Genomic DNA, 23382 nt, shown 5'->3' on the forward strand with positions numbered 1-23382 from the left:
ATCTCCACAAATCATGGAACAGCCAGCCAGGACAGTTGCCGTTGCAGTTGCTCTGGCAGCTCTGTAATTGACAGTTGAAATGCGAAAATCCCATTTGACATAAGCTGGCATTGGACAAGCGTAATTTGTACGTAGTATGCCAAATAATTCAAATTACACAAGCAGCCATTAATTGTCATCACAACAATGCTAATGATGCGGGCGAGGTTGAATTAAATTTAATGTCCACCCTAATCCAGACAAAAACTCTGACTGCAATTGCGTAAATGCAAAATTTGCAACTGATTCGCCTCACAAAATTTATCTCAGCATATTCAGCGCTTACTATTTTAATCAAATTAAGCGCGTTGCATCTACTTAAGCGCATTAAAAGCTTAATTTTGATTTTCTAAAGCCATTAAACACGATCTGTGCAATTGACTTGTCAAAGGATTAAATTGGTAGTGAAAACAATTCATGTTAGCAATGGTGTTTTCAATCGTTACTTGAATGGGAAATAAATAATTCTCTTTTCTTTTAATTTTATTTTGTTAGGCAAATTTATTTTGAGTCTAATGTTTGATTCTTAGATAATTATCCTGCATTATTTTGTATTTTCATACCCTGAACCCATTGAAAATGGGAAATCAGGGTATAATGGTTTTGCGGAAAAGTATGTAACGGGCAAAAGGAGGCGTTGCAGACCCCACAAAGTATATATATTCTTGATCAGCGCGACGAGCTGAGTCGATAAAGCCCTGTCCGTCTGTCCGTCCGTCCGTACGTATGAGTGCGTCGATCTCTGAAGTTATAAGAGCTAGCGAGCTGAAATTTGGCATGCATACTTGTGTGTATCATACGCAGTATTATTTTTTCGATAACTCATCCGATAACTTTTTTATCGAGAATAATCGAAAAATTGATTTCGTTTTTTCAGGAATACTATTAGACCTGGAGACTTCAGATATACTGTGTAAATACATATGATGAATACAAACATTTTGTAATTTACAGATTTTGGATACCATGCCCCCTTCGCCCCCATGTGCTTTAGAATGTACATACATTTGAACATTATGATTACGTTCTGAAAATTTCAATTAGATTGTATGTGTATGTATGTGTGCATAGAAGAAGTGCAAGTTTTCAAAAATATATATTTATATATGTATATAATAAAGAATTTTTAATATATGTATATAGTAGATTTAAGAAAAATGAGCTCGATTAAGTTTGCTATTTTGAAAAATTCAAATTAAATTTGCAGCGCATTTACCACCAAAAGTTTTCTTGCACGACATCAAGCACTTGAGATCCTTTCTTGTGGTGGGCGTACTTTTATGCAGGTGGGCGGGGTAGCTGAGCGTAGAAGAAGAGAAATGTGCGCATTGCGCGGTTACAAATTGCTTTGGTTGACTTTGTTGTGGCTTTTGGCCAAGTTGGCTTACTCTTAACTTATTACCTGATTCAATTTGATTACGTATACGTAAAGGGCAAGGCGCCGCATGAGTTATGAATCAAATTTAAGTTCCATTTTTGCGTTTGACATTGCCAAAGCAGTTACACATATTTTATTATATGTATATGTTTTCCTTATTTTTGGCATTTCCCCACCTAGCACCAGCATAATCAAATGACGCTCATATATCTTGGGGAAAATACGCGAGGCAAGTCACCAATAAATGGCTATGGCTATGGCTAGGCTGGCAGCGATGGGCTGTGCGCTGTGCGCTGTGGGCGGTACTGACTGGAGAAATTGGTTGAAATTGTTTGGCTTGAGCATTGTGCATTTGTTTGCCAGGCAATATGGTCGCCAGCAGTTTTATTAAATTCTTACAAAGGCTTCTCCTTCGCGTCCAAAAGAAAAGGCAATAAAAATCATTTAACAAAGTCAAACAACAATAAAAATTAAACTTTGCCGTCACACAGCACAAAAAAAAAAAACAGGTTGAATGGGTATACATGACCAAGCAATGCCTTGTAAGCAATTGAAGATGGTCTGATGAGGTCTGATTAATGTATAATATACATATATATATATATAGTCAAGCATGTGAGTATATAAATTTAACTTCCTAAGCTAAAGTCGACTAACTACTATACTACTCTGTAAATATTTACATAATATATAAGCTTGGTTTGATGACTGGCAAAGAGCTTCTAGCACATTCTCATAAGATAACAAGCCCAATATAATACATCCATCAATCCAATAAAAAACTTCGACAGCTACAAACTACAACCAATATACTCTACTGAAATTCTCATAACAGTGTATATTAAAGTAAAAGTGGAGGCAAAGTTGGCAGCAGCCAAGCATAAAAAGACGCTGAGGCAAAGCGCACAGAGCAAAAGGCAAAAGTACATAACAAAAAGAAAATTAAATAATAAATATAAAATATAAATAACGCATAGAATGCGAACTGTTGTGTGAGTGGTGCACAGCAGAGGCACCAAAGTACACAACAACAAAATTAAATAAAATTAAAAAAAAAAAAAAAAAAAATCAACAAAAAAAAACTTTTGCGAAATTAATTTCGAAAATCTGCTGCAGCTCCTAACAGTCATGTGTGTGTTGTGTGTTGTGTGTTGTGTGTTGTCATCGTCGTCAGAGGACACAGTACGACGGGACGACGGCAATTTATTATGTCATGCCTCGTCAGGCAGGGCCTGATGAAAAGGCAAAGGCGAATGGAAAAGGCAATGCCAAAGGCAAAGGCATCATCATAAATCAATCCATTTGACGACCTCAAGCCGGAGCAGTGCGACGAATTTAATTACACTTAAGCGAATTGTTGGCCAAAATGAAAATCGTCATACATTTTGCCAGCTGTGTGTGTTCGTTCCACTTTTCTTCGGTTTCCAGTTTCATTCACCTCTTGCCGCAATATTATTCGATTTGCTGCGATGCAATAATCCTAAGTGCTATCCCGAACGTAGCATGACTCCAACAAAAGCGAGAAATAAAAGGGGACCGAGACTCTTGGCCAACACGTGCTACCGACCAAACAACGTTGCCAGCAGCGTCTGATGGATTGAACTTGATAAGAGGAGTCGGAGTTCGCAAGAGTAGATATGCTCGATTCACAGAGATTTTAATTAACTTTAAAGTCTCTCAGTAAACGAAAAAATCTGCTTAAAGAAGCTTCAATTATCTGAAAGAATTTCATCTGAGAATTTTTTCGAAATTCACTTTCATTAGCTGATTACGGCTATTCAATTCTGGTCCAAGGATAATTTTTGTACAGCATTTTTATATGTTGAAATCAAAGGCTTTTCACATACTGAATAATTGTAACAAATCGCTGGACTTAAGTTAGTAGTCTTCAATGAAGAATTCAGTTATGAGACAAATAATCCAGAACGATAAAAGTATGTATATTTTATAATGTTCTTTTTTAAATACTCAAAAATGTTTGAAATGTACTCTGAAAATAATTTGAGAGATTATTGAATATTAAAAAAATATTAAAAATGTTTGAAATGTACTCTGAAAATTTGAGAGATTATTGAATATTAAGGGCGTATCGTACAAACTTAAACCAATTATGAATATAAGAAAAATAAAAATAATAATAAAACATTTCTTAAGCAAAATAATTATTAAATGTTTATCAGAAATTAATCAAAAATTAAATCACTGCCAGATGAATAGACTTGAATATACTTAATGCTAATCATACCATATAAGTATCCATAGTCCATTGGATACCACGAGCATATTTGGCATAAAATTTTAATGTGATTTACCTAACGAAAACTCACTTTATTGTATTTTGAATTATCCTTTATTTTTAATCCAATATATAATGTACATAATATTTAATATATATTTTATTAAATATACAAGTAACTATTTTGCACTTGCCAAATGGAGTATTTCAGCTCATGTCAGCATTCTTGCTCAGCTTAGCCAAAATCAGCTCTGACATCTGGAGGAGACAACGCGCCTCAAATGTCAGCTAAATGTCGTTCGTCACATTCAGCAAATGATTTGCCAGGTAAAATTCAGCCAGAAACTATGCCATGTACAGGTACCTGGGAATGCCACCCATACACCCAATCGCCCATTCGCTCCCCTGCTAAGTCGCGAATTTTCCTTTGATTTTTGCCGAGAAAGCAGCCTCATCAGCAATTCGCCTCGAGGTGGAGCCGCACAAACTATTTTACCAGCTTCTGATGAAACATGTAAAATGCAAACGAATTTTTTAGCACGCACAAAACTTTGGCTTTTTTCGCGTTTTTCAAGAGTGGATTGGAATGGGAGGGGCGAAGGCGGAGACGGGGTCGACAGGCGCTGCTCCAATTACATTTTGAAGGAAGTAAATACTCTGGAAGAGGAAGCAGCACTCAGTTTTTGGCTAGATGGTAAGAAGTTTCAAGTTTGTCATGCGAAAATCATACAAAACTTGGGTTTTCGTGTGCTCACGAAAAGTAATTGAGGCGGAAATCCCTAATTGGCACCTTCAAGTCAGCCCCAACGACGACGACGACGTCGACGAAAAAGAAATCAGAGCAATAGAGCCGAAAAAGTAAAAGACGACGACGACGTCAACGACAACGACAACTGCCGTCGCCTGGCAGAGAAACTTGCATACCAAACACACCCAGCCACACTCCATAGAGTGTATTATTTTCCGGCCTGGTACTTGTCTGTGTGTGTGTGTGTGGGGGTGTGGCTTTGGCCGCACACGTAGTCGCATGCAAATGGGAAAACTTTGCTCATCAGCGCGCACAAATTGAGTGAAATTATCAGTTCAAGTGAAATTTACACTTGAATGTCGGTCGCAGCTCTTAACGCGCAGCTCACAACTTGCTCCACTGCCTCTGGTTATACATTATGCGTTTTACCCACCAATATTTCGAAAATACCTAATGAGTTGAGCGTGCCTGAAGAGGAACTACCGCCTAGGCTGACACTGTCTAAAATATTACGGTTAGCATTTGAATGAATACACAATTAAAATAATATATTTCTATCTTTTATTTGATTTTATATATAGTCTAATAAATAATGATAGTTTAATAAATAATAATAGTAATTCAATATTTTAATTTAAATAAATATATTATGAAATTTTTTAAATTAAAATAATATATTTATATATGTATATATCAATCGATTTTATATATAATCTAAAAATTATATTTTTATTTAAAAAAAATATATTTATACAATAAAAAAATCTAGCTATTTGTAATTGTAATTTATACGAATTTAATTAAATAGAATACATATATAAATAAGAAAATAAGAATAAAAATTAATTTCCTAAAAAATAATATGTGCAAGTGAAAAAAAATCTGTGATCAAATTTATATGTCTATAAATAAAGCTAAGTGTACAATATTTCTGTAACTCTTAATAGAAGACAAACAAAACGTTCAACGTCTATCATGCCTACTTCTCACACATCCTTCAAGGGTATCAGATATATTCATGCTGCTAATTTCGTCTCGCTACACCCGTTTATTTCTGGCAATTCAATTAAACACATGAAGAGCGACAAAAAACATGTGTGACACGACTCGATAATTTTCCAGCTGGCATTCTGGCCCAGCCTTTTGGCCTAGTTAATTGTGAACTACGCCTTGGCAGCGACATTTGCAAACTTCTCAGATCCTTTTTGCTTCGCCTCGTTGCTTGTGGGGCGTCTCTCTCCCTCTCACTTGTCTCCCTCTCTCTTTCAGTATGTTCCAATTCAGCTGAGGCCAACAAGAACAACAGCTCTACATCGACTCATATTCCAGATGCCAGCTAGATAGCAGTTAGCTCGAGTTCCTAATTGCCATAAATTGGTTTCGGCTGGACGTTTTAATGACTTGCCAAATGTGCGATAATTTCAGCTATTAAGAATGTTGCCAAAACTCCCAAAAAGCAATATGAAAAAGCAATATAACTCACACTACTTACACTTGCAATTATTATTTTAAATTACTTTCTGCTTTGCTCTCTGCGTTGCTTTGCTGTGCTCAATATACAAGAATTTTTCCTGTTCTGTGTGTTGAGGTTTATGTGGGAAACTTAGGGAAGAGATGTCGTCTGTGAACTTTTTTAAATACTTTTGCAGGGTATGTGTGAAGAGTACTCTCTATGCATGGTATGGTCTATTGATAATAAATCCATTGAAAATGAGTGTGGGTTGGATTGAGGCAGACGATGCAGAAGTCGTAGTCCTTAAGATAACTACAGATCAAAAGAAACTGCTGTCTATGCCATCGAATAGTTATAAATATTAATGTGCATAAGCATTTATTAATAACATGAATAATAATGAATATATAATATAATACATAAGCAGCGTAATGAGGTAATCCGATTTAATTATGCGTTTTGTTTACCCATATATACATATCTGTTCGTCTGTCTGTCTGCCTGTCTCTCTCTCTCTCTCTGTCTCCCTGTCTCTCTCTCTCTCTATCTCTCTCTCTGTCTCTCTCTCTCTCTCTGTCTCTCCCTCTCTCTCTCTCTCTCTGTCTCTCTCTCTGTCTCTCTCTCGGTCTCTCTGTCTCTCTCTCTCTCTTGCTCTCTCTATATCTGCTTGCCAAACAAGAGCAGGAGACGAGAAAGACTACAGATCATTTAAATTGTCTATATGTACTAAGCAGTATTCATTTCGTATTTATATTTGAGTAAATCGAAGCTAGAATACATAAAGCAGCAGAGAGTGTCCCATTGAGAGTATACTCAAATGCTCGACTGCAACGAACACTACCTGGTACCGGGCCGAGCATTTGAGCGCAACTTAGTGTTCGAGTGAACCCAGCCCTATATAAAGGGCAGCAGCTGCACCATTTCTTCAGTCAGTCACCCAAGCCTGGTGAGGTGTGAAGTGAAGCAAGAAACACTTGATGGATTTACTTAGTGGAAATACTGAGAGGCTCACTTCAAGAGAGGCGTTACTTAGAGGAAATATTTGAAGCAATATTTGGCGGAAATACGTGTAAATACTCAAAGTCTCAAAGGAAATAATTAGAAGAAATGTCAGGTAAATAAGAGTTAGCTGTGGCAAAGACAGTTCAACCTCGATGTGCAGACTAACATATATGTATTCTAATTACAATACCACCCACTCTAAGACCTCATTTATGCTCCTTCATGTCCTAATGTGCATCTTATTCAAACCGAAGAACAAAAGAACTGTAGTCGATCATCTCACGTTAACGAAGTGAACTCATCATAGCTCTTGCCGCAAATGTTCAATGCCAGCTCTGGTGTCCCCTCCGGCCCAAGCTGCTGTGGCATGCCACCAACTGTGCAACAGTCATTAGTGCAGCACACACAATGCAAAGGCAAGTGCAGTGGGCCAAAATCAAAGTTCATTATTGCTGCAAATTGTGGGCAGCGAGCACAATCAAACCGACTCTGCCAGGCCGTTGCTCACATATCGTATACGTAATATTAATACGCAGCACTGAATCGAACTGAACTGAACTCAACTCAACTCAACTGAATTGTTGGTCTATTGATCAACTTGCTGCTCAAAGACGTTATTTACCAAAAGAGCCAAGAAAATGAGCAATGCATGGCACATAAATCACGCGGAGCATGCGGCGTCTGTCGAAGGCGAGCAGGAGGAGGAGGCAGAGCTGGGACTGGGCAGGCTGAAGTTCTGGTCGCCAAAAGGCGAACTCATCAACTAACTGCAAAGGCTGCAGCGGCTGCTACCCAGAGAGCAGCTCGACAAGTGCTGTACTACAAGAATAATTGACGACGACAATGGATAATGAGCACACACACACACACACACACATACGCAGAGAGTTACTCTCTCACAGACACAGACACACACACAAGACAAGGCAACAGCACTGAATGCCTGTCTGCAGGATGCTTGCTCTGTGTAGCTCCTACTCTGGCTCTGACTCTGACTCTGACTGTGTGTTCGCTGTCTATCTGGCTATTATAATCCTGCGGAAACACTTGAAAATGATGGATGAAAATTATCGTTTTCTGCAACGCATGCAAATCCGTTAAATTACTTTCGAATGATTAATGCACTGACATTGGAGATATTTTCAACAGCTAAATGCAGCGACTATCGCTTGCCGCATCATCATCATCAGCAGCAGCACCACCATCAAAAAACAAACCCAAACACAATTAAGCCCAGACAGAGTAAATTGTGAGTGATAATGAAAACTGCACGGCCAGAAAATATCCTTAACTCTGGGAGAAAAGTCCCAGAATTTAGTAATAAACGTTCGTTATTTTATAACGTAGGTACCAAATGTTGTGGCTCAAACTCTCGTAGTCCTCGAGATATGCCCAAAAAAAAAAGTTGTATTGCATCAAAACTAAAATTTTTCATATTTCATAAGCGATTCGAAAGGCCTGGCCGTGAAAAAATTATATATAAGTAAGCTGTGCATGGTTGAAAAATATCCTGAACTTAAGGAAGCAAAGATCAGGACTGGAATACTTCATATTTGATTTTTTATTTAGGGGGCAAATATTAATTAAAGAAAATCAAATTATTTTTTTAAGACACCGCATACCAAATTTGACATATTTTGCTCTTATAGTCTCCTAGATATATTTACAAATGTAATCTTGATATTACTTAATATTATTAAAACAACTTGCAATTATTAGAAGATGTATATATTATGTAAGATGTATAAGATAAAATTATAAACTGGCTATGCATACCATAAAAAAAAATCATAGAAGAGCAAAACAAAGCAAACAGATAGACTGAGGAAATAATTTTATATGTACCTTTACCAAATAAGCCAAATGTCCAATTTTAATATAAGCAGTGAAGCAGACATATGTACAGAACTATCTTAACTCTGTCCTATACCATCTACTCTGCTATGGATTCAAGCAATGAAAAAAAAAAGTCGAGCACACAGCATTGAGCGACAGAGGACAGTTGTTGAGCTTCATTTGAAATTCATATTTTAAATATTCGTCAGTCAATTAGAGAGCAAAAGACTCGACACCAAATTTGCATTCGAGCGTAAAATTATCAAATTAATATTCAGTCACCTCGACAATGGCTGGAATGTATTTAGCAGCATAGAGCATAAGGGCAAAGGACAATAGCAGGAGCTGGAGCTGGAGCTGGAGCTGGCTCTGGCTCTAGCTCTGAGGCACAGGACATTCTCATTTCTAGGCAATAAATGTCGAGAAGTTTTTGAATGTAGATGTCGTCAGCATTGCGCATATTTCGGCAAGTTGTCAACGCAAATGGAAAACTTGCTCCAGCAATGTCAATTTGATGAGATATTTAAATATGCTCACTCCACACCGTGTGCGTGTGTTTCTGTATGTGTGTATATACATATATATAAATGTGTGAGCGTATGTTTGTCCGACCTGTGCTAATTGGAAGATTTGAGTTCAACAGGGCACAAGTCATGCGCTTAAGCGACAGCAGCTAGAAATATTTCATGACATTGGCTTAAAGCATAAGCCCATAGTTTAATCCTGTGAAGTAAGATGTATTAATTTAAATAAATCTGGTAAGCGAAGGATTATTAACAAGAATTCAACAATATTTGTCTCATAAATATGAAAATGTTCTCAGACACATATTTTAAAGCTATTTTAAAAGTGATTCAAATTGGCTGAATAATTTATCTTTATCTTTCATATGGATATATATATTTCTTTAATGTAAATAGGAAAAACTCTCTATAAATTGTTGAACTTAAACAATTGGCAGTTAATTTTTTTTTTTTTTAACATTAAACTTTCACTTTCTTTCCATATTCAATCTTAAAGTGTGTAAAAGTTCACACCTTAAAAAATTCCATATCATTCTTTAAATTTACATACTTGAATGTTTCTTAAAAGCTTTGTATCCAGATTAATGCCAAAAAAAAGCTCTTTTTACTAAATATATTTCTTGATTTTACTTATTATATTATAAATTATAAAACAATCTATTATAAAATATAAAACAATGAAGGAACGCTGGTAACATTTAATTAAATTTAATAATATTCATATTCATTATATGCGATTAATATTCTCTCAATCCATGCAACTTCATATGAATACTAAAATCTCTTACATCAACAAAGGCCAACCTACTAATGAGCTTACTGCTGTTGCAACGGTTTAAGCTAGCCATTCTTCTATTCAGCAGCTGAAATATCAGTCCGATTGCAGACCGATTCTGGCTAAGCTCCTGTAAATGGGCATTGAGCATTGGGTATTTATCGATTCAATTAATTAGCTGAGCACAAAAGGGTTAACAATGTGCATTGCTAGCAAATAGGCCAAATCAACGTCAAAATGGATTCTATTGAATATACGAGACCATTTTGGGCCATTATCAAATTTTAAATGCATTGAGCCTAGCGCCGAGCATACTTGAGTATCCTTGATATGCATACAACAATAAAATCGACAGATGAGTTGCTCACATACACACGCACGCACACACACACACACACATTGGTTGCTTGCCAACCAATTGGTGTAGCAAACCAAGTCGATGGCACACCCACTGCCCACCATACAGAATCCAGTAACCGCTGCTCCCACACACACGCATACACATGCAAATCTAAAGCACTTGTGAGGCAAGCTCGATTGTCCCTTTTCTATTTTCTATTTGCTATTTGCTGTTTGCATGCAATGCCTCTGACCACTTGGCTGCCCGCTGCTGCTGCTGCTGCTGCTGCCTCCAGTCCAGTCTGAAGCTGGAGCTCAAGTTCCTGTTCCTAGCTCATGCACAGCTTTTTATCTAAAGCCAAAGTGGAATATATTGAGATGGGCCGACAATGCACTGTGAATTGTGGTGTATGTGTGTCTGTGTATGTGTGAGAGTATTGAGCATGGACATGGCCATGGACATGGTACTAGCTCTAGCTGGGCCCATATCATTAAGTTTGCACAATGAAGCACACACACTCGCATATACACCACACATTTTGTTTGTCAGTCTAAAGCAAAAAAAAAAAAGTGCAAAGAGAATAAAGAAAACTAAAATCCATAAAAGCGTAGAACGGATAACTACCGGGGTATTGAATGAAGCATGAAGATTGCTGCAATCTATTGTTGCCTGCCACTTTGTTAAATTTTTCAATCGAACATTGAGGCTTCGACGAGATGTCTTTGTGGTTGCGGCTAATTCAAACTCAATTTTCTATTTCAGCTTATTTCTTATTTAAAGAGCAAGTGCAAGATGCAACTTTCAGCACTCCAATGAAATTTAATTTAGAATTACAAAATATTTAAAAATAAAACACTTTTATCAATTTCATCATTTAAATATTTATTAAGTGTTATTTTAATCTACTTTTACAACGCAACAAGTGAGGCGTCAATGATAAGATAAACATTTCAATTTTAAATAATTTCATAGTGCGCGCTCTATATTGCAGTCAATGATATCGATTACTTGTTGAACCGCGCGCAATTCAAACAGTGCTGTTGAATGTTCGAGTACCACCACAAAAGTACATATAATGTGACATGTATTACGTTCAAAACTAGGCTATTATAAAACTTGTATATATTTAATATTAACTTTTCATCAAAATGCATATCGAGTTAAATTTGCAAGTTATACTGCACCACTAACCACTGCACTCATTTGAGGTAATCGGTGTTGCTTGCGAGTGAAATACACACGAACTCATTTCATTGATCTGGCAACACTCTCAGGGGGTCAACGCTTGTTCAGCCCTGTCAAAATTTGCAAAAAAGTTTTTACCACACACTCTCGCGTCAATCAAATCCCCAACAACGCGTAGTATTAATGTGTTAGAATTTAAATAGGCATTAAGCAAATTATTGTGCGAATTGTGACAGAGAGCGAGCTAAAGCGTGCTTACACTACTGCCAGCTGACTGAAGAATGGAGGCGCTTATTCCAGTTATCAACAAATTGCAAGATGTCTTCAACACCGTCGGCTCTGACTCAATACAATTGCCGCAAATTGTTGTACTCGGCAGTCAGGTAAGACGGAACAGCAATCAGCCGAACAACTGGGAGCGCCCAAATGAAATCGCATATTAATTCATATTTGAGCAACTGCGGCAGCTGGCCAAAAATGGAGCTATTTAGCATTTTGCACGCACACCAAATACTATTTGGCATATTTCCATTATATAACGGGGCTCTTGTTTGGGCCACGCCGATGCCGGCACGTAATAACGAATTGTTTTCAATTGCTGTCAAATGGACATTGTGTCATTGTGTCTTTGATATTGTTTATATAATTTAAGTGCAACCGCAGCTGGGTTTGCGCCCATATGAAAAATCGATATTGTGCACAGTAAATGGAACAAAAGCAGCTGCTGTGACACATTCCAATACAAAAACAACAACCAGACACACACAAACACACATACATGTCGCACAACCACATAACACTCACTCATACATACAGTTTCAATTTGTTGATTTTGAGAATCGGTTGAAAGCTGTAATTAAAGCTTAATTGCCATATTAAAGTTTGCACGGATTCTATATCTCCTCTCATACTAAATCGAATAATCAAACTCTGGTGCATCTTTTAACCAGATCAGTTGTAATCCGATATTTTCTATGCTCTCGTTTTTTAAAGCCGACCTTTGGTTTGAGTAAGGGGATCTAGGGTAGACCTTTATGGAATTTCTTGCAAGCCCCCCGTTTGACATATGTTTAAATTTTTAGATCTGATTGTAGATCAATATATTACAATTGTAATGTAATGCTACAATTCAATTGTTATTTAATAATTCAGATTTCTTGTAGACAGAACATTTGTATTCCACAAAGCCATTTGATTAAGTGGGCTTTAGTTGCCTTACGTATATAATCAAAAAATTATAATAATATAATTTATATATATTAATAAAAAATAATAACAAATTTGGCAAAATTAGAACAAACAATTTATATATTATATATATATGCACTACATTGTTTTCTGTATAGTATATAAATAATAATAATATTATTTTTATTTTTAAGCCAAAGTGATATTTGATAATTTTATAAAATTTGTGTTTATATTATTTATGTGTAAAAACCCGAACTGACTAGTAAAGTCACTACTTTTCCAAAGGCTTATGCAAAAATAAGAATATCTCAATCCAAATTCATATATAAAAAAAAAAAAAAACAAAAAACAATTTTATAGAGACATCATCCGTTATTATACGAAAACGAAAGTAAGGGAGATGCTACAACAGCTAACTAAATTCAACAATGCTCAAGTTATTAAAAGTAATCTTAAAGTCGTAAACTTAATTCAGAATGTAACCTCATCCCATTGCATCTCAATTTAAGGGCAACAACCTCGCGTGAATGTCGACTTTAAGCAATGAAGATAATTTCGACACTTGCAAAGTGCTGCTTAAATAATATCAAATCAAAGTCTAAGACTTTTTCTGGCACCAAGTAATGTCTATAAGTAACTCCACTACGGCACATGTCTAGCTCGAGTGCTCAGCGTGTATAGATTGCAGATAAGAGTGTGTGTGTGTGTGGGCTAATCGGAGCACTGGCTTCCTGGCTGCAATAGTAGATATAATATATAAGAATGGGCAGATTATATACACTCTTACAAACTTAATCGTTTTCTGTGTTCGATTGCAGAGTTCAGGCAAAAGTTCTGTCATCGAGAGCGTAGTGGGACGCTCGTTTCTGCCACGAGGCACAGGCATTGTGACGCGTCGTCCGCTGGTGCTGCAGCTGATTTACTGTCCACTCGAAGATCGCGAGCATCGCTCAGCAGAGAATGGTGAGAGGAAGTGTACTAATAATATGAAATATACTTAAACTATGAATTCTCTATTTTAGGCACTGTCAATGCAGAAGAATGGGGACGCTTTCTGCACACAAAGAAGTGCTTCACGGACTTCAATGAAATCCGCCACGAGATCGAGAACGAAACGGAGCGAGTGGCGGGCAACAACAAGGGCATCTGTCCGGAGCCCATTAATCTAAAGATATTCTCGACACGCGTTGTCAACCTGACCCTGGTCGATTTGCCAGGCATTACCAAAGTGCCCGTCGGGGATCAGCCCGAGGATATTGAGGCGCAGATTAAGGATTTGGTTGTCAAATATATTGAGAATCCCAATTCGATCATTTTGGCCGTGACGGCGGCCAATACTGACATGGCCACCAGCGAGGCGCTCAAGCTGGCCAAGGATGTGGATCCCGATGGCAGGCGCACACTGGCCGTGGTCACCAAACTGGATCTCATGGATGCCGGCACCGATGCCATTGATATTCTCTGCGGACGTGTCATACCCGTCAAACTGGGCATCATTGGTGTGATGAATCGATCGCAACAAGACATCATCGATAAGAAGGACATTGATGAACAAATGAAGGACGAGGCGGCTTTCCTGCAGCGCAAGTATCCCACATTGGCCACACGCAACGGCACACCCTACCTGGCCAAGACGCTGAATCGGCTGTTGATGCATCACATACGCGACTGCCTGCCCGATCTTAAGGTGCAACTCAGTATATTATTCCATATTCTAGTTTATATATAGTTTATATCTTTATATACCTTAGACACGTGTGAACATAATGTCCACACAATTCCAATCGCTGCTGAATTCCTACGGCGAGGACGTGTCGGACAAGAGCCAGACGCTGTTGCACATCATAACGAAGTTCTCCAGCGCCTACTGCTCCACGATTGAGGGCACCGCGCGGAATATCGAGACGACAGAGCTGTGCGGCGGCGCGCGCCTTTGTTACATCTTTCATGAGATCTTTGGGCGCACACTGGACTCGATACACCCGCTGGCGGGCTTGACCAAAATGGACATCCTGACAGCCATACGCAATGCAACGGGTCCGAGGCCGGCGCTGTTTGTGCCCGAGGTCTCATTCGAGCTGCTGGTGAAGCGGCAAATCCGACGCCTAGAGGAGCCTTCGCTGCGCTGCGTGGAGCTCATACATGAGGAGATGCAGCGCATTGTGCAGCACTGCGGCAACGAGGTGCAACAGGAGATGCTGCGGTAGGCTAGGTGAATTACCCAAGCGCACATTTATCTCATGCTCTTCTGCCTTGCAGTTTCCCCAAGCTGCACGAAAAGATTGTCGATGTGGTGACGCAGCTGTTGCGTTGTCGTCTGCCCGCCACCAATGTCATGGTCGAGAACATTGTGGCCATCGAACTGGCGTACATCAATACCAAGCATCCCGACTTCCACAAGGAAGCCGCACTGGTGCCCAGCCTACTTAAAACCGACAGTGATCCCTTCGTACAGTCGCGCCGAACGAATACGCCACGTAATACAATGTCGCCGCAGGTCTCCTCCCACAATTCGATGTCGCAGAGCCAACAACCGTCACAACAACTGCTGCAGACACAGCAGCAGCAGCAGCAACAACAACAACAGCAGCAACAACAACAGCAGCAGCAACAACAACAGCAGCAAAATGATGCACATGAGCAACAGGTAAAGATTATAGTAATATATGGCATATAGGATAATTAACTAAAGGGATTATGTATATGGGAGTAATTAGTTAAAGCTTTACCAAAATCGAATAGAAACTCTCTCTATTATAAAATGAAACTGCCTAAGATAAGATAATCATAGCGCATGTTTGTATATATCAACAAATGTATTCATAATTTATATAAATCTACCAATTCGGCTTCACTGTTATCACATCAGTTAGGTAATATAAGATTTTCAAATTTTTATATTCATAGATTTCTACAACGTTTTATGGGCTGCTTTTGTCAAGGGTATGTAAGCGTCGGTGTGAATGCTTCCCTTGTGTTACAGTTATAAAAAAAAATTATATTTGAGTAATGCAATCATTTCAATCTCTTCAATTCCAAATATCTATCATGTTAACTTAAGCACGCCACAACTGCAGCCCCTAGACATCAACTGGCTAACACTTCAACAAATATTCAAAATTTCACACGCTAATATTAACTGCTCCTATTTTACAGAATCACAACGGCGATAACTCAGCGGGCTCTTGGCTATCAAATATTTTACCACCCGCGCCCAATCGTCCCGATAGCATTGAGAACTCGGCTAGCAATACGCCAGTTCATAATAATATAACTCCACTGAAGCCGGTTAATCTGCTGCCCGATGTGCCGCAGATGGCTAATCCCCGCCGACTCACTGACAAGGAGCAAAGGGATTGCGATGTCATTGGTTCGTTTGATCTCCGAATAATCTTTCCCTCTCATTAGCTGATATTTTACCTACCCTACAGAGCGGCTGATTAAATCTTACTTCTATATTGTGCGCAAATCCATACAAGACTCCGTACCAAAGGCGATTATGCACTTTTTGGTCAACTACGTTAAGGACAACCTTCAGAGTGAGCTAGTCACACACTTGTATAAGTCGGATAAGGCTGAAACACTTCTCAACGAGTCCGATCACATTGCAGTGCGCCGAAAAGAGGCGGCGGATATGTTGAAGGTGATTTTACAACTACTGTCAAATTGAGATTGTTTATTAATTTGTTGATATTCAATCTATTTTGCAGGCTCTCACTCGGGCGAATCATATTATTAGCGAAATACGAGAGACTCACATGTGGTAGAGAGTGCCCCGACCAGAGATAGATGAAGATGACAGTGGAGCCCATTGCGGCTGGGAGGGATAATCCCAAGAAATTATAACGCACTATTTATTGAAAAAGCAACAACTGCAGATACCGCTATAGCTACTATCAAAAACAGAAGTTCTCCGCTTTGTTGAATGTATCCCCAGAACATTAGCACATTTCATTCATAGCATCAAGTTCTGAGTACGGGCTAAGAAACCAGACCATATTATATAATAGATTTAAGTATATACACTTTTCAAACACTTCTCTTTGTTTTCTTATTGCTGCATTTGAAGAATCGTAGAGTCAGCATAGAATATCCAAAGCATTTGCTAGCATTTCTCCTTCATCAGCTTTATTGAGACCCATTTGACCATTTTGCATGTGAGATGATGATGCGTTCGGCTGTCGCCGTGATCGATTTGTTTTAAGTTAATTAAAGCACCTATTACTTTTTTGAATAGTCAAATAAAATCAGAAACAGTTGATTAAATAATTAACTAAATTTGTACTTTTTAAATCATTGAGCGAGTGACGAATAATCGCAGTTAAGTTTGATTGGATTGTGCCACCAAATATTTGTGTTCGAGTTAATTCAAGTTTTAATCATATTTTTATTTACGTTTTATCCTTGATTCCCCTGGCTTACGAGCTAGAGGAATAAACTAGGCAGTTTTGTAATAAAAACTTTAATACTTGAATACGAGTTAAAATCTAATTTGGAAAACTTTTGTCTTTGTAATTGCGGCAAAATGAAACTAGCGCTCGGGCTCCGGCTCGGGTGTTTACAACGGCTTCTCAAGTGGAATTTCCTTGGCAGAAGAAACTACAACAGTTATGACTAATTTATATATTTGTTGGTTTGTGGTTGCTTGTCCCTGTAACAATGTTTCCTCATTAAGCACGGTTCGTGTCCGAGAGCACGCGTACGATGCAGCCAACGCCGCCCTTGGCGAACGCCTTCTCGTGCCACTGTAGCAGGTGCCCGCTGGAGCCCTCGGAGGGCGTTTCAAATCCTCGATATATATACTTCATGAGCACATCGATCAGATCGTTCTGTTCCACCGAATCGATGGCTTGATCGATTTGCGTTGACTTGATTGATAACAGCACGCGCAACGTTATGTTCAGGGCGTTGTCCTGCAATGAGTATTATGTGATAAGCACTTGCTATGTTTCATTTGACGCAATGCTCTCTACCTTGACGTTTTGGTTCTTACAACGTAGGGGGGCGTTCTGGAGGGCACTGAGCAGTGCCTCGACACCTTTGCCTTTTGTTAGCAGCGATGTGATTTCGTTCTCATCTGGGCCAACTGCGGCGCTGTCGACGCCGTCGTCCTCCCGAAAATTATCCTCGTTGTACTGATCTACATCAATTTTCCGAAACGCATTGCTTGATGTATTTTTAGCCATCTTATTCACAGAGAACTGTAATTTTACTTCTTTTTTTATCCAGTGCAATGAATCACGAAACACCAAATCGCCGAACAGATGTAGATGCAGGGCTGCCAAATCTGAAAATACAAAATATTGTGTGCTGTTTGGCAACACCGGGTGAAAATGTGTGCAGCCCTGGCAGCACAACAATAACAGAGAGATTTCAACGTAGTGGCAACTTTGCTTTGCTTCGCACGTAAGTTTTTCCATCACAAATCTAGCAAATTATTAATATTTAATTCAAACAGCGAGAAAAATGGCAAAATTTCTAGGTATTAACCGCCTAGGCAGACTCTTCCAGGCAATACGCGAAGCCGGCGGACTTAAGCAGGCCTATTTAAAGCTATACAGGTAGGAATATGCGCATCGCTCTCTTATATAAGTTGCAAAATTCTTAAATTCCAATTTGTATACAAACAGAAATGATGACCTAAAGACGGGCAAGCTAATTGGCATTGATAAGTACGGAAACAGGTACTTTGAGAATCCCTACTATTTCTATGGCAGAAACCGCTGGGTGGAGTACTCGCCTCATGTGAACATGGACTACGATGGCTCTCAAATACCCGCCGAGTGGTACGGCTGGATGCACTACAAGGTGGGCTCACTGTTTGTGGAATTGTTAATTATAAAATAAAAATGTATTTGCCTGTAGACCGATTTGCCACCCATTCGCGATGGCTGCCGACCCAAACACAAGTGGATTGCGGATCACAGCGAGAATCTGTCTGGCACCAAGGGTAATTCTGAAAATTGATTGAATCTCCGTTCCTAAAACTAACATTTAACGTATTCTTACAGAGGCATATATGCCATACAGCACAACGCCTCCCAAGGTAGAGGCTTGGAATCCGAACAAGAAGTAAACTTCACGATTCACTAGGTTATTGTTATACGAGAATAGGAGGAAGGCTGTGGCAGGCATGGCTCCAATAAAATTTGCTTTTAGTTGAGCATCTTTATTCGCATTAGAAAGTCTTTATGATTATTAAGATTCTTAAAGCTATGGCTGGATCATATCCATATCATATATAGATCGATGTTCTCTTTCATTTACTCGTCTATGACGTTGTCCTTTAGCGCCTTCTTGGCGCGTCGCTTGTATTTCTTAGCCGTATCGGCGCACTTTGTGGTAATGGTGGCTCTGATGTGCCGCTCCTTGCAGCCGGTGCGATTGCGCACACTGACAACGATATCGTCGACTCGATTCTGATCCAGCATCTTCTTTGCTGGACGCTCGCGTCCATAGAACGCGGGCGACGGCTTGCCGGTCAGCGTGTGCGTGGCCAGTTCATCGTTGCTAAAGACGACGCCCAGCAGGCAGCGTGTCGCAACGGGCGCACTTGTCCAGAAGACCTGGCCATAGGCCTTGGCATCGATGCGCGTGCCATTGGGGCCCAGCACATACTCCGTGCTGCCGTTGGGCAGCAGCACGCGTTGCGGATAATGCGAGAGAGCCGTCACGTTCTCTGACTCCTGATGAGATTCGCTCGAGCTGCTCGACATGTGGCGCGCCCGTTTCATGGGCGGCGGCGGAGCTTCATCGTGCTCGACCTCCGGCCTCGGCTCCGGCTCGTTGCCATCGTAGCGTCGATTCAACGTCTGGAGCACGCTAGTCAGACGATCAAAGAGCTGTGTATAATGATGTTGACTTTTGCTGATCTTCGCCACGCCCTCCTTGAACGACGGCTCGACGGGCGGCAGAGGCTCAACGTCGTTTTTGGGTTCTCGTGAACGAGGAGCTGACATGGACACCACCTGAACGTTGATGACACGTCGCTCCTGTGGCTCCTTCTTGGGCACCAACAGTGGTCGAATAGCGGGCAATCGAAGCTGGCCGAGTGGACGCGGTCTCACATTCTGTTTGCGCAACAAACTCTGCTGCTTGATGAGCTCATAGTTGATATACTTCTCGAGGTCCATTCCGGGAGCCCCACTCTGCTGGTAATTAAAATTAACGGGCGCTGGAGTCAGCAATGTGTAATAGTAGGGCACCAAATTCGGTGCGAATTGACTCAAAAGCTGTTGATATGCGAACGAATAGGGCGCAGGTGCAAATGGCGCAATTGGCAAATTATTTGGCTGAATATTCAGGTGATTTATAGGTGTATTCAAATTTGTGTAAGCTGCTGCTCGAGCTTGGTCTGTCCACGATTCCGGACTGTCTTGAACTGGCATACGATACGGTTCGACGTTGCCATTTTTATATTCAAAATTTATATTATGAAAATTCTGCATTTTTGATCCCTTGTGCGACAGGTAGCAACAGGTAAGACGGAAGGTGTGCGCAGCTGCAAAGGTTTTTCCTCGCAAAAAAAATTTTCTATTACACTAAAGTACGAATTCTGGCCTTGAAAACTCCTTTATAATCGGCAAGATTTTATGATCCAGGATTAACAGTTATTTTCAGCTTGACAGATGGCCAATAGAGTTACCAGAGCATGAAAGTACATTTTATTGGGAGTGGGAAATTCACTTTGGCAATCGCATCCTTTTGCGGAAAGTGTTTCAAGCAAAAAATTTGCTTGGAAATTAATGAGATTCAAATGCAGGCTTTAGATTTTGTTATATTTGCTATCTATCGAACAATTAAATATATTGTAATATTGTCCTTTCTCTATATAATATATTCAAAAATCCATATAAAACTTTATTAGCAAAACCCAATTGCATTTACACCAACCAAAAAATTGAGTTTTTGTCAGACATTCTTCGCATTTCAAACCAACCGTGAAATACGACCTCAACAATCAGCTATACAAAAAATGCAGCGTCTTCGAGGATTTCCTTGGAAAAACATACAGACTTTTGCGAATTCAGTTTACAGGCGTTACACAAAAAGAGCGCAACAATGGACTCATTCTACCTGGCAAGAAGATTCTACTTAAGAAATTCCATTATACTTCATGCTCTAATGGCTGTAACATCTGCAGCCATTAGGGATGTTTTTCCTTTTTATTCCGATCAGAGAGCCGTTGATGTATTCCTAGAGGGAGACTTATTTTTATAGCGGACAACTGGTCCCATTGCGCTCTATAGAAAAATAAAACCGGTTTGGCCAAGCGACTACTTGCAGCTTATATAAATAATATAGTTACAAACAATTTTGTATTGTTATATGCAGATCTAATCATCATTGCTCTACATTAATTTGCTGCTAAGTTCCAGTGGAAACGCTGACATTTGCGCAAACGCAGAAGTTGGCAACTCTGTTTGCCTTCAAAATACGATTCTTGTTCCCGCGCGAACGGCATGCATGCAGCGTGGTGCAGGCAGGCATAAAAAGTAGAAGAGAGAAAGGATCAAAAATAAAACTTGCTCGCACGCCAGTTGGGATATAGAACAGTAGAAAGTCCCATTCCAGAGAGCACGCACGCGGAGAACAAATTCGAGTACCTGAACTACTAGAAACCAAGCACACTAACACATTTATACGTACTCTGCAGCTGTATTGGTGACCCAGGTAGCATGTGTAGTAGTTGGAATGCATTGTGCCAAATAGTTCAAACTACCCCTCTGTGTCTCTCTCTCTCTCTCTCTCTCTCTCTCTCATTCGCTCTCTGGCCATGGATGTGCATGCATTTGGTGTTTTATTTTGCGCGCGTTGCTTGCTATTCTGCCGCCAATTTCGTTGGATTTTGTATAGCGCTTCGCACAGTAGACGCTCAGCCTGCAAGACGCACACAACGCAGGACAGCAAACAGGATCGCCAGAATGGATCCACAAGTAAGTTGGCCTAAAGGCAACAAAGGCAATGCAACTGCATCATAGTCGATATAATATATTATTTTGTGTTTAGATATTGTCTGCTAATGGCTCGAATTTCATAAATGTGCGCGACGATTCGCATTGGCACGGCCGAGCAGATCAGCCGATGCTCCTCACTGCCTGGACACAGACGACCAGCGAGGACTTTGCCCTGCTGCGCACCTTCGATGTCGATCCCCATGTGGAGGCCGAGAATCGCGCCCTGCGCGAAAAGGTACGCTACTTGGAGAGCAAGCTGCAGGAGCACACGGATCTGTTGTCCCAAATCCATGCGACATCGGCGCGCATGCAACAGGCCCCGGCCACAGCTACGTCGCCGCCCACACATCAGCCCCAGATCTTAACGCCGCCCAGTTCGGTGATCTGTGCGCCCACCTCGGCTCAGCCGCAGCGCAGCGAGGTGATTGACTATAAGATCATAGCGGCCGCTGGCGCCGATTGCAACGATGCGGATGCCATTGAGATACGTTTGGCCGCCGAGAGCTTGAACAGCCTGAGCACCTCCGCCGACTCGGATCGTCTGGAGATTTGCCTGGGCAGCGAGGATCAGCAGCAGCAGCCACTGCAGCAGCATCAGATCAAGCGCGAGTCCTCGACACCGATGCAGCTGATCAAACGTCGCAAGCTGGAGCTGCAGGAGTGCCAAAACAACATGGCTGCACCACAGCCTCACCCTCAGCCCCTGCAGCAGCAGCAGCAGCAGCACCTGCACAATATGCAATACAAGCTGCCGGCACGCAAAAGCAACGGCAATTTGAATACATCTGCGGACGAGTGGAAGCCCGAGTTTAAGACGCTGCAAAAGAAGGCGGACAATGTGATGGTCTCCATTGGGCCGAACAACACCTGTGTGCCGGCCAGCGTCTTTGAGAACATCAATTGGTCCGTCTCCTCGCTGGCCACACGCAAATTGCTGGTGGCAATCTTTGATCGCGAAACCCTGGCCACCCACTCGATGACCGGGAAGCCGTCGCCGGCGTTCAAGGACCAGCAGAAGCCGCTGAAGCAAATGCTCGATCCGCTCAAGATCCAGGACATCATCTTTGCGGTCACCCGCAAATCGAATGCCAGCGAGAAGGAGGTGCGCAATGCCATCACCACCAAATGCGCCGACGAGAACAAAATGATGAAGATTCAGAAGGGGAAACGCTGCAGCGTCGGCGACAAGGAGAATATGGCTTAGAGTTTTAAATTACTTTGACTTAGTGTATGTAACCTTAAGAGGGGCACCCAACTAGTACCAAAACAACACACAAAAACAAAGAAGAGAAAAGACAGTCTGGCTGCTAAGAGTTCAACAAACAATCAGGGGGAAGAGATGAAACGGGAAGCAACAGCAACTTTATAATTTGTACAAATCAATACAAATCAAGATCTCGCAGTTTGTAAATGCGGTTTAAACATAACCACTAAATTAAATACCAACTAACAAATCAGTATAAGCAAACTAACACACAAACTAACTGCTTGCAGGAGGCCAAGTGGAAGTACTTTCAAATTAGCACCATTAGAGACCAAAAATCTCTATATAAAAACAATTTGTCAGTGTTTCTATGCCTCTTGCATCACATTCTCCAAGTATTAAATTAAAAAAAAAAATAATAACTAGTTAGATTTAGAGAAAAAAGTTGAATAAATTATTGTAACCAAATCGAATTTAGTTGTTTTTTCAACACCTAATCCAAAATTTCTAGCAG

At 40.3% G+C, this 23382-nt stretch overlaps 5 protein-coding genes across 7 annotated transcripts; 3 read left to right on the forward strand and 2 right to left on the reverse strand.

Annotated features, from left to right (window-relative positions):
• The first annotated feature begins 11521 nt into the window (after window positions 1–11521).
• On the forward strand, window positions 11522–16743 carry Drp1 (dynamin related protein 1). Of its 2 annotated transcripts, XM_018004148.2 has the most exons (9): window positions 11522–11899; window positions 13526–13670; window positions 13730–14394; window positions 14459–14910; window positions 14967–15354; window positions 15615–15650; window positions 15864–16077; window positions 16139–16350; window positions 16418–16743. In XM_018004148.2, the coding sequence occupies exons 1-9, from the start codon at window positions 11798–11800 to the stop codon at window positions 16472–16474; spliced, it is 2271 nt and encodes a 756-aa protein (XP_017859637.1). In that variant the 5' UTR covers window positions 11522–11797; the 3' UTR covers window positions 16475–16743. The 2 variants fall into 2 exon arrangements, with proteins under 2 accessions (XP_017859637.1, XP_017859638.1); XM_018004149.2 differs by lacking the exon at window positions 15615–15650 and having other exon boundaries at window positions 11561–11899.
• Window positions 16744–17153: 410 nt separating this feature from the next.
• Window positions 17154–17893, reverse strand: Arpc5 (Actin-related protein 2/3 complex, subunit 5). The gene is made up of 2 exons (XM_018004157.2): window positions 17681–17893; window positions 17154–17620 (listed from the first exon to the last, which is right to left on the reverse strand). The coding sequence occupies exons 1-2, from the start codon at window positions 17891–17893 to the stop codon at window positions 17378–17380; spliced, it is 456 nt and encodes a 151-aa protein (XP_017859646.1). The 3' UTR covers window positions 17154–17377.
• A 79-nt stretch (window positions 17894–17972) lies between these two features.
• On the forward strand, window positions 17973–18892 carry ND-B17.2 (NADH dehydrogenase (ubiquinone) B17.2 subunit). The gene is made up of 5 exons (XM_018004156.2): window positions 17973–18113; window positions 18166–18268; window positions 18338–18515; window positions 18573–18657; window positions 18719–18892. Exons 2-5 carry the CDS (start codon window positions 18174–18176, stop codon window positions 18781–18783), a joined length of 423 nt encoding a protein of 140 aa, XP_017859645.1. The 5' UTR covers window positions 17973–18113; window positions 18166–18173; the 3' UTR covers window positions 18784–18892.
• Window positions 18846–20347, reverse strand: Elba2 (Early boundary activity 2). Its single transcript, XM_018004153.2, has one exon. The coding sequence runs from the start codon at window positions 20153–20155 to the stop codon at window positions 18971–18973; it is 1185 nt and encodes a 394-aa protein (XP_017859642.1). The 5' UTR covers window positions 20156–20347; the 3' UTR covers window positions 18846–18970.
• Window positions 20348–21115: 768 nt separating this feature from the next.
• insv (insensitive) lies at window positions 21116–23341 on the forward strand. 2 transcript variants are annotated; one of them, XM_018004151.2, is made up of 3 exons: window positions 21116–21389; window positions 21564–21643; window positions 21717–23341. In XM_018004151.2, exons 1-3 carry the CDS (start codon window positions 21386–21388, stop codon window positions 22866–22868), a joined length of 1236 nt encoding a protein of 411 aa, XP_017859640.1. In that variant the 5' UTR covers window positions 21116–21385; the 3' UTR covers window positions 22869–23341. The 2 variants fall into 2 exon arrangements, with proteins under 2 accessions (XP_017859640.1, XP_017859639.2); XM_018004150.2 differs by having other exon boundaries at window positions 21117–21380.
• The last annotated feature ends 41 nt before the right edge of the window (window positions 23342–23382 follow it).

This window comes from Drosophila arizonae, chromosome 3 (genome assembly GCF_054131065.1).
Source record: "Drosophila arizonae isolate 15081-1271.41 chromosome 3, UAZ_ARI_1.0, whole genome shotgun sequence".
Classification (NCBI taxonomy): domain Eukaryota; kingdom Metazoa; phylum Arthropoda; class Insecta; order Diptera; family Drosophilidae; genus Drosophila; species Drosophila arizonae.

Bases quoted from the DNA above. Each gene is read 5' to 3' on its own strand.
- Drp1 (XM_018004148.2), top strand. From the start codon at position 11,798: ATGGAGGCGCTTATTCCAGTTATCAACAAATTGCAAGATGTCTTCAAC. The intron at 14,395-14,458 runs GTGCAACTCAGT...TATATACCTTAG, and splicing joins ACTGCCTGCCCGATCTTAAG to ACACGTGTGAACATAATGTC. The intron at 15,355-15,614 runs GTAAAGATTATA...TTATATTCATAG, and splicing joins ATGATGCACATGAGCAACAG to ATTTCTACAACGTTTTATGG.
- Arpc5 (XM_018004157.2), bottom strand. From the start codon at position 17,893: ATGGCTAAAAATACATCAAGCAATGCGTTTCGGAAAATTGATGTAGAT. The intron at 17,621-17,680 runs GTAGAGAGCATT...TACTCATTGCAG, and splicing joins GTAAGAACCAAAACGTCAAG to GACAACGCCCTGAACATAAC.
- ND-B17.2 (XM_018004156.2), top strand. From the start codon at position 18,174: ATGGCAAAATTTCTAGGTATTAACCGCCTAGGCAGACTCTTCCAGGCA. The intron at 18,269-18,337 runs GTAGGAATATGC...GTATACAAACAG, and splicing joins GCCTATTTAAAGCTATACAG to AAATGATGACCTAAAGACGG. The intron at 18,658-18,718 runs GTAATTCTGAAA...GTATTCTTACAG, and splicing joins GAATCTGTCTGGCACCAAGG to AGGCATATATGCCATACAGC.
- Elba2 (XM_018004153.2), bottom strand. From the start codon at position 20,155: ATGCAGAATTTTCATAATATAAATTTTGAATATAAAAATGGCAACGTC.
- insv (XM_018004151.2), top strand. The intron at 21,644-21,716 runs GTAAGTTGGCCT...TTTTGTGTTTAG, and splicing joins TCGCCAGAATGGATCCACAA to ATATTGTCTGCTAATGGCTC.